Raw genomic sequence first — 9972 nt, 5'->3', positions numbered from 1 at the left:
CCGGCGCGCCGAGGCCTCGCACACGTGCGGCCACCCGCCCGAGGACTTCTGCCCGCACGTGGGCGCGCCGGGCGTGGGGGCGCAGTGCCAGCGCTGCGACGCCGGTGACCCCCAGCGCCACCACAACGCCTCCTACCTCACCGACTTCCACAGCCAGGACGACAGCACCTGGTGGCAGAGCCCGTCCATGGCCTTCGGCGTCCAGTACCCCACCTCGGTCAACATCACCCTGCGCCTGGGTAAGCGCTGGCGCGGGGCCCGGGCACCGTCACCGCCTCGTCCCCAGGCCGCCGTCCGTCGGGGTGCTGCGCGCCCTGGGCTGGCCTTAGAACCGGGTCTGTGTCCTCAGTCCTGGTAGCTAGAAGGGTGGACTGATGGTGCCCCTGGGGACTGGCAGCGGCGGGCAGCCCCCGGGGAGTCCTTTATTACAGAGCACTGGATCCGGATGCAAGGACAGCGCCCAGTAATGGTTGTCCCTCCTAGACCCAGAGCTTTGGGGGGAGAGGGGGAGCCACCCAGGAGTGGATTAGTCTGCCCTCTAGGGTCATCCGGTGATTTGGGGGCTTCGTGAATCCCCAGTCCCTGAGGCTGCACACAGCGCTGGAGGTGCTCCTGCGGACAGGAGCCCAGGCACTCCCCTCCAGGAGGGCTCGGCCTCTGACCAGGAGCCAAGCTTCACCTTGCTGTTGGACGGCTGGACTTGATCTCAAGGCTGCCTGCCCCGCCCATGCCTCCCTCCCTTCTGAGAGCCCTCAGGTCCTCGGGCTCAGCTCCCCACCCCCCCAGCCCTTCACTTCCCTCTCCTACCCCAGCCAAGAATGGGACTATCCCAACACCCTTCAAGTCCAGCCTAATCCAGGTCCTCCCTGAGCCCCAGGCACTGAGCTAGGCACCTCATCAGTTGGGAGGTCCAGGGGGAGGGCACTGGTTCATACCCCCTTGTCTGTGGGTTTGGAATCTCCCCAAGCTTTGAAAATTCAAGTATTTTTATACCTCATTTTGGCTGCTAAACCTGACCTGAGGCTATTTATAGACCTTATTTATCCTAGAGTGAATATTCATACACTTTGCTACTGAAATCTCATTTAATTACAGCCTGTGGGGGTAAACCCAGCAGGGGGTGTTGACACAATCCCCGTATTAGGACTGCATTATTTCTCTAAACCCTAAAAAATCATGCCCCAAACACACCCACAGCCAAGCAGTTTGGATCATGGGTTATGGGAAAGTGTCCCCAGTTGTCAGATGAGAAGACTGAGGCTCAGAAAGGTTAAGGGTTTTGCCCAAAGACACCCAGCTATTAACTGACTGGATAGCTCCACCCGGAAACAGGATTGGCTCTTCCTAGCCCTGGGTGACAGCATCTTGGCGGGGTGGGGTGGGAAATGACAGAAGTGAGGTGGGGGATGGGGACGACACTGAGCCCCTCAGCAGAGCCGTCCTTGTCTGGGGCCTTGTCACCTGGCACCGGCCTGTCAGGACTGCTGGACCCGGCTTCTCCATGGGACGGGTCTCTCCCCAGGCGGGTGACAGGAAACTGGTGTTGGGGGGGAGTCTGGGGGAGCTGGCTGGACAGGGCTGGCAGAGCCCCAAGGCCACAGGGGAAGGAATCTGGAACAGGGTGGGGGCCGTGGGGGAGACACGCTGTTCTGTGACTGAGTGGGGGTTGGCTGATGTGTTGCATGTGTCGTTGGAACCCGGGGGCGGGCAAGGGGCTCAGACGGAGACAGGGTGGGGGGTAGGGCGAGGGGGTGTGGGGGGAGCGACCGATTTTGGATTTAGGGGCTCACGTTTGTGAGCGCTGGCGTGCCAGGCCCTGTGCTTGGCCGTGTGACCTTGCTGGGCTGGGGGGGGCTTCACAGCAGGGGAGCTCACACTGACATCCACACACGTCTACTCACACTCACATTCTCTCATGTATGTACTCACATTCACGTACCTACTCACGCCTCCACACTCACACACTCACCTCCACACCCTCCAACACCCGTTCACATGTATGCACATGCACTCATACCTACTCACACCTCCACACTCACACTCACCTCCACACACCACACACACCCACTCACACTATGCATATGCACTCATACCTACTCACACCTCCACACGCACACTCACCCCTACACACCCACACACATCTGCTCACGCGTATGCACATGTGTATACTCACACCTCCACACACCCTCACACCTGCTCACACTTCTGTGCACACACTCCTGTATACACACATTCACACCTACTCACACCCCCACACTCCCATTCACACACTTACCTCCACACATCTACTCACACTCATGCTCACACATTCACACACATCTACTCACATATGTATACTCACACCTCCTCATACTTCCTCAGTCACATCCCCACAACCTGCTCACACTCGTGTGCACACTCATGCATGCTCACGCACACACCTACTCACACCTCCACATTCCCATTCACACATGTACCTCCACACGTCTGCTCACACTCATGCTCACACACACACATTCTCTCACATATTTACTCACATTCACATACCTACTCACACCTCCACACCCACACGCACACCTGCTCACACATCCACCACATCGACTCACGCTCATATACACACATATTCACACACATCTACTCACAACTCCCACACGCGTATACTCACCCGGAGTCACATCCACACACATCTACTCACATTCACATGCTTATCCACACATCACTCACGGCTCGCACATGCATATGCTCACACTCATTCACATCCACACACATCTACTCACACTCAGATACTCAGCCACACACTCATACATGGATACTCAGACACATACACATTCTCACAATCTGCTCACACTCACATTTGCACACTCACCTCCGCATACCTGTTTCCTCACACACACTCACATCTCACACTCACCCACTCATGCCCACACACTCGCCCTCACACATCTCATCCACACGCTCACACTCACGTGCACACTTACCCAACACATACATCTACTCACACACTTGCTCTTTCACGCTCACACACACGTGCACACCCATTCCCTCAAACTCTCACAAGCACACTCACACACGCTCACACACACCCCTTCCCCTGAGCCAGTGTTCTGTCACTTTGCACAGCACCAGACATCTGGGAGGGACCCCGAGGCGCTCTGCGAGCAGGAAAGGAGGCCTCAGTGACTGGCGGCGTCACCCCCTCGGCCCTGTGCCTCTGGGCCCAGCTTAGGGTCCATTCGTCTGGTCTCAGAGACAGCACAGAGTAGAAATCACAGAACGAGCACAGCCCAGCCCCTCGCTGGGCAAATGCTGCCCATCTCTGTGCCCCCGTGCCCTCCCCCGCACGATAGGGCCAAGACGGCCACCTCCCCATGGCTCGTGCACATGCCGCCAGCTCAGGTTGGCCACGTGCTTCCGGGAGCTGTGACGGTTCTTGTGTGTGGCCACTGTCACTCGGCTGAGACCAGCTCAGGGCTGAGGGTTCCCTGGGGTGGCCTCTGCCCAAAGGATTGAGAAACGCTTGCCAAGCTGGCTCCCCAAAGATGTCCTGACCCCCAGGCCCTGTTTAGCAGCAGGAGCGCCAGAGACTCACAGCAGCCCTCAGTTTAGCCCGTTTTGGGTTCTGTTCCAGTTTGGTTTGCTCCGTGCTAAGCTGCGGATTGCATAATATCAGGGGAAGAAGGCGCCTGGTCTGGTCAGGGTGTTCCCAGTGGGGGCCCCCAACCTCTTCCCAGGCCCGCAGGCCACCTCTGCTGGCTCCATCCCCCACTCCTTGGGGCTCTGGGGAGGGGAGACTGGGTGGCTGGCTCTGGCCTGGGGCCCCCAGAGGGAGTGGGCCGAGGGGCGGGGGAGGGAGAGGGGGCTGGTCAGCCCCGGGATGGAGGTCGCTGGGTTCCCAGCCCCCTGTGAGCTTGCAGACATCTGTTCCAAATCCCGGAGTCGCTAAGCCGAGCCTTCCTGTCTGGGATGAAAGGCAGCAGCAGGGCCCAGGGAAGCAGGCAGGCGGGGGCCTGGGTCCGGGGGTGGGGGGTGGGGGGAGGTGCCTGGTCATTGGGGATAAGAGACACTATTCAGAAGGCCCCCACCTGGTGGTCAGAGCCCCAACCCAGCCTGAGCTCTCTTCCAAGGGGGGAAACTGAGGCCCTGAATGTGAAGTCAGTTGTCCAGGGCCACGTGACCAATAAACGGCAGACCCTGGGATCCTGGCCGGACTGTGCTGCCCTTGGGAATGATAAGGGGCCAAGTCCGGCCGGTCTGCGTCTTGCCTTCTGGCCAGGGTAGGGACATCTCCCTCTGGCCTGAACACTTCCTTGGACGCCCTCGTGCCCCCGCGCAGAAGAGCTCTGAGCCCTCAGGAAGGGGCAGTTGTGGGATACAACAGGCGAGCTTTGCCTGCCCCCCTCCAGCCTCAGGTCCAACTGCCGGTGGACAAGCCTTGTCCACGCTGTCGGTCAGGTGGCCGGCTGTTGACCGGGCCTTGGCTGTCCTGTCTGCCCGAGGACGAGCTGGGCCCAGGATGACATGAATGAGGATTTCTGCGGTGGGAATACTCACGGGTTAGCCGGCCTCACTAAAGGTGGCAGGAGCTGGCAAGAGACCAAAGGACGTTTCAGGTCAAGGGGACGGCATGGGAGACAGCCAGGAGACTGCTCTGTGTGTTCTTGGACCCAGTGTCCCGGATGGCTGGAGTGGAGGGGACAAGGAGACGGTGGGGGCCTGGCCTGGGTGGGCTGGACGTCAGGAGGCCCCCGCGGAACCTTGAAGCCAGCTGGGTCTCCGGAGTTTTGGCTGCTCTGCGTCTTCCGGCCGAGCGGGCGGCCGTGTTTGCGTTGGCCGGGGATGGCGCCGGGGGGCCGAGTCCCCCTTCCTTCTCCCAGGAGGTTCTGGCTGGAACGCGGGGCTCCATGCAGGCCCGGGGGTCAAGGCAGCAGCCCTGATTTGCCTCCACCCACAGAAGCGGCCGCCCCACAGCCCCCCCCCCCCCCGCCCCGACCCCGGGCCCAAGGCTGACCCAGGATTTGCAGGGGTGGGCTCAGCTGCGCCCCTACTGGGTGCTGGGCCCCGTGCCCGGCCCTCGTGATGCAGCAGCGGCCAAGCCATCGTCTGTTCCGCTCAGCTTAGAGCTGCCCTCCTCCAGGCAGCCCCTGCCCTTGCCCCCTTCACAGTGGAGTGCGCTGCACTGAGATGTGGGTTTGTTGGTGGCGACCACTCGCTCCGAGATGCCGAGGCAATGCCTGTTTTCACAGGCCCCCTGCGCAGGGGTGCGGGGTGGATGCTGGTTGGGCGGACGAATGGAACAGCAGCGAACATCTCGTCGTGTACACGCTGCGTGCGTCCAGCTGCTTCAAGCGCGTGGCGGGCATTTGCTCCGAAGCCCTGTCATTGTGCCCGTTCCGCACCCCGCCCCCCAAAATAGGAGAGGAAGGCGAGGCAGGGCCTTCAAGTCACCTGCCCAGTTCGCCCCAGGGACGTTAGAGGTTAGGTGTTTTGCCCAAGGCCACGGGGCAGGTCAGTGGTGGAGCCAGATGTGAACCTCCGCGGGTCACGGCCATACCGCATTTCCTCTTTGGGAACCCGGGAGCCAGTGCATGAGCGCATCAGTGCATCAGTGCATGACTTCCCGGTCTTGCAGACACATCCCAAATGCCTAAGCTTGTGCCCCCAGCCCTCCTGGCCCTGCCCTGCCCTGTTCCAACCCTTTCCCCTTCCCTTCCCCCCCTCCCCCTCACCCCCTCGCCAGCCCTACCACCAGGAATGCTCTGGCCGCACCTACAGCAATCGTGCTGGGCATTCGGGGCTCCCCCTGCACCTCTCTTGTGATCTACCCCCTGAGCCTCCTTGACCGGACAATTTGAATGTCATCCTCAAGGTCAGCCCTTCGATGTCCCCCAGGCCTCAAGCCTCAGGTCCCAAAGTAAAGGCTCTCGGGTTCACAGCTGTGCTATTCCCAACAGCCAGAGCGGAAGCCACCCGAGTGTCCGTTGACAGATGAAGGAGTAAGCGAAACGCAGTGTAGACGTGCAGTGGAGTGTTACTCAGCCTGGAAAAGGGAGGAGATTCTGCCACCTGCCACAGCAGGAAGCAGCCTGGAGGACGTGACGCTGAGTGAGATGAACCGCAGACACAGGACAGGGCCTGCGTGACTCCGCTGATCTGAGGCCCCTAGAACAGTCTCGTTCATAGAGACAGAAGCGTGGGCACCGGGGGCTGGGAGGGGGAGGGAGGGGAGCATTCTCCGGGTGAGGGCTCAGTTCAGGAGCATGAAAAGAATTCTAGAGGTGGATGGAGTGGGGGCTGCACAACGCTGTGAATGTACTTCCCCCGGGTGACCTGGTTCTCACGGTCCAGTCGCCAACTCTTATGTGCGTTTCAAAGTAAAAAGTAAAGGCATCCTCAGCCCACCCCTCCATGCACCAGAGCAAGCAGCCTGGCTGTCCGCTGGGATCCTTCCCTCCGTGGACTTCAGGCATTCACCAGAATTCTAGATCCTTCTCTGGAATGTCCTTCGTGTTCGCTCTCCTCCGCGTCATCGCCACCCAGCCCCTCGTCTCTACCTGCTTCGTGGCACGGGTCTCGAATGCCGCGCATGCGTGCGGTGGCGTGTTCATTTCAGGTGCATCTCAGATCACACTGGACCTCGGAATCCTTAACCCGAAGCCCTAAGCAATAACCATCAGACGGAACCTCTAGCTCTTCCCAGGTTACACAATATGCCTCATGGTCTTGATCCATATTTAGGGGTTTAGACTCTTGGTCCAAAGATGAGAAAACTGTAACAGGCCCGGCCCTCCGTCTGCCAGGCCCTCGTGGTGTCTGGCATTGTGGTCGCAGGGGTTCCCAGCTCCTCACAGGACTCATTGGGCCCCAAATTGCAAGAGCCAGGGTGGGAGAGGAAGCCGGGCCAGTGGATGACCATGACCGAGCCTCCCTCTACCCCTCCCCCCGTCTGGGAGCATCTCTCCCCACCTGGTTCTCATGCCCGCAGTGGGCCGGGCAGCTTCGCCCACACATTCCCAGCTCAGCTCCCCACCCTGCCCTCCTCGGTGCCCCCCCCCCCAGGGCCCCTGCATCCCAGATGGCTCCAATTAAAGAGCTTTGTTTTGTTTCCACTTTCCCAAAATAAGCCTCTCTGTTCCGAGCTCATTCTGCTCGGTCAGTGCCGGATGTGGGGGGGCCCGCTTGGTTTTATGGCCGCCCTGGTGTCACTGTGGATGGGCTTTACGTCCCAGCTGGTTGGAGGGGACGTGGCTCGGTGCTCGTGGTGCTGGTTCAGGCAGCCTCCGTGGCCTCCGCGGGTACCAGCGCCCCCTTTCCTGGGCAGCCCCCCTCTCTGAGCACCGACAGGTTGCTGGACAGATGGTGGCCCGGGTCGGGGCAGTGACCCTGGGGACAGTCAAACCCGCAGCCGAGCAGCGAGAGACGCAGCTCTTTGCTGTGTGATGCCGGGTGAGTCCCTTTCTCCTGCCCAAGCCTCGGGCTCCTTGTTAGTGAACTATGCGCAGTGATGTTTGGGGATCTCGGGTATATGGCATGAGTAAAGCACTTAGCATGGTGCCCAGCACACAGTAGGTGCTCACTAAGTGCTGGCTGTTGTTAAACAGACACATCCAGGGGTCGGAGCGTGCAGTATCAGTGGCATTGTCTCAACTCACTCACTGGATTATATAAACTCCTTGAAGGTATAAATCACGCCTCATCTTTACTCGCTCATATGACAGGCATTTATTGAGCACCTACTGTGTTCTGGGCACTGTGCTCAGCTCAAAGGACTCCCATCCCCTGTCCCAAGAGAGTCATGGACTAGTGGGAGAGATGGGCGGATCTTTCCAGAACAGGATGAAGAAGCCCAGGGAGGCTGGGGAGCACTGCAGAACACCCACACCCACGGTTCCGGGGGCGAGCTGGCGTCTGCCAGGGATGGCGGGAAGAAGGGCGTTCCACGTCAGGCTGAGGCTGGAGCGTGTGGTTAGTCAGCTAAGCCAGAGGGCTGAGCAGGGGTGCAGGGGGGCCAGCCAGGTGAGGCGCCGAGAACAGCATGCAGGCAGCAGGAACAGCACGTTGGGCTGCTAGGCGGTGAGGTCTGTGTGCTCCCAAGCAGCGTTGTCCCCAGTTAAGGGTCGAGGGGTGACCTTCTGGCCCAGTTTTCCTGAAGGGGACACACCTCTCTCCATCCCCCTGGAGCCCGCCAGGCCACGGGCTAGAGCTGCACATTCAATTCTTGTCGCTGTTTAGAAGATCTGGGGGCCGCTTCCTTGCCCAGCCTTCGGCAGAAACCTTTTCATCCCAAAGCCGGGATTAAGTTGTTTTTCTTGGCCCTTCTAATTAACTCTTGCAACAGAAAGTGCCTGCCGAGTCTCTGTGACGCGCCTGTGTCTTCTCTCACCTCCGGCTTGGCAGGGGGAGGAGGAAGGCGCGAGGGCTCTGAGCGCGTGCTGCTTCTCCCGCGCATGGAATCCCGGTGACTGTCTCCTTCCGATCACACGTCTAGCTGCCGGTGACCTTTTAAGTGGCTCCAAGGTCCCCGCCTCGAGGTGTCTGGCTGCTACATGTTTACGGAGGAGTCTGGGCCGTTGCACCCGCGGCGGCCTCCGCCCGGCGTGCTCTCGTGAAAGCCACATCTGGGCCCCGTCCCTGCCTGGGTCCGAGGCCTGAAGCCCGCCCGGAACAGAAGGCCCGCCAGTCACTCCCTTCATTTGCGACACACGCTTTCTTTTCAGGCCCTTGGAGTCGAGACGGCCAGCCGTGCCGCGGCAGGACTTGGAAAAACATTCTGAAACAGAACACGGCAAGGAGGTTGCTTTGCAAAAAACATTTTTTTCTAATGTGTTTTCTCCAGTTTTTCAATTAGAACAAGCTTTGCTTTTTATAAATTTTTTTTATTACTAGAAGGGTTTTTGAATGTTTATTGTTGAGAGAGAGAGAGAGACAGATCGTGATCAGGGGAGGGGCAGAGAGAGGGAAGGAGACACAGAATCAGACGCAGGCTCCAGGCTCTGGGCTGTCAGCACAGAGCCCGCCGCCATGGGGCTCGAACTCGTGGACCGTGAGATCGTGACCGTGAGATCATGACGAGAGCTGAAGCCAGACGTTTAGCCGACTGAGCCGCCCGGGCAGCCCTAAAACAAGCTTTGTGAGAGAAAACTCAGGAAAAGGTAGAGCCGTTGAAAAGGAAGAACAGTCGCTCACAGCCCTCTGCCCTGAGGACAGTCACCCTCACTGGTCTGATGTCTCTCTCGTGCCTGTTCCCTGGGGGACTAAGTACAATCTGATGATTCTGAACGTAGGGTCACGTGTCTCTCTACTCAACATTGTGGCTCAAGCTTCTCCGCGTGTGTGACACGCTCATTGCCAGCTTCCTCTGTGGCTTCGGTCACCCTGCGAAATTTTATCACATCATGTATTGGGCTCTGATGGTTCCATTTTCCTCCTGGTCTAAAAAAACGCCTAGGGGCTCCTGGGTGGCTCAGTCAGTTGAGTGTCCGGCTTCGGCTTGGGTCCTGATCTCGAGGTTTGTGGGTTCGAACCTGGAGCAGCCTGGAGCCTGGAGCCTGCTTCGGATTCTGTGTCTCCCTCTCTCTCTGACCCTCCCCTGCTCACGCTGTCTCTCTCTCTCTCTCTCAAAAATAAATTAAAAACATTTAAAAAAATTTAAAAATGCCTAGATGAACATTTTCATGCATTAGGGTCCCTTTTCTTGTTTGAATTCCCCAAAGCGGGCTGATTTTACCAAAGGCAAGGAATATTTCCATGACACTCTGTCCGTGCCACCAAACCACCTTTGGGAAGAGCCTGTGTATGTCGATTCATGTTCCCTGCTTTTTCTTTTATCGTGTTAAAACACGCACAACATGAAATGGGACCATCCTGGAGCCTCCAGTTCGCTGGTATCGAGCGCATCTGTGTTATGTGACCATCACCGCCGTCTGTCAGTTTCTCCTAAACTGAAAGCCTGTTCCCACGGTAATGCCGACTCCTCACTGCCCTTCCCCCCCCCCC

The 9972-nt window shown here is 58.8% G+C and overlaps 1 protein-coding gene across 1 annotated transcript in view; it reads left to right on the top strand.

The window, feature by feature from the left end:
• The window catches only part of LAMC3 (laminin subunit gamma 3), a 79537-nt gene that overhangs the window by 20269 nt on the left and 49296 nt on the right, over positions 1–9972 (top strand). Inside the window, exon 5 of the mRNA XM_029921056.1 lies at positions 14–239. Within this exon, the coding sequence (XP_029776916.1) occupies positions 14–239 (226 nt within the window). The remainder of the gene's footprint in view (positions 1–13; positions 240–9972) is intronic.

This window comes from Suricata suricatta, chromosome 13, assembly GCF_006229205.1.
Source record: "Suricata suricatta isolate VVHF042 chromosome 13, meerkat_22Aug2017_6uvM2_HiC, whole genome shotgun sequence".
In the NCBI taxonomy this organism is placed as follows: domain Eukaryota; kingdom Metazoa; phylum Chordata; class Mammalia; order Carnivora; family Herpestidae; genus Suricata; species Suricata suricatta.
The sequence above is the reverse complement of the archived record's forward strand: the minus strand, read 5'-3'. Positions and strand labels throughout refer to the sequence as shown.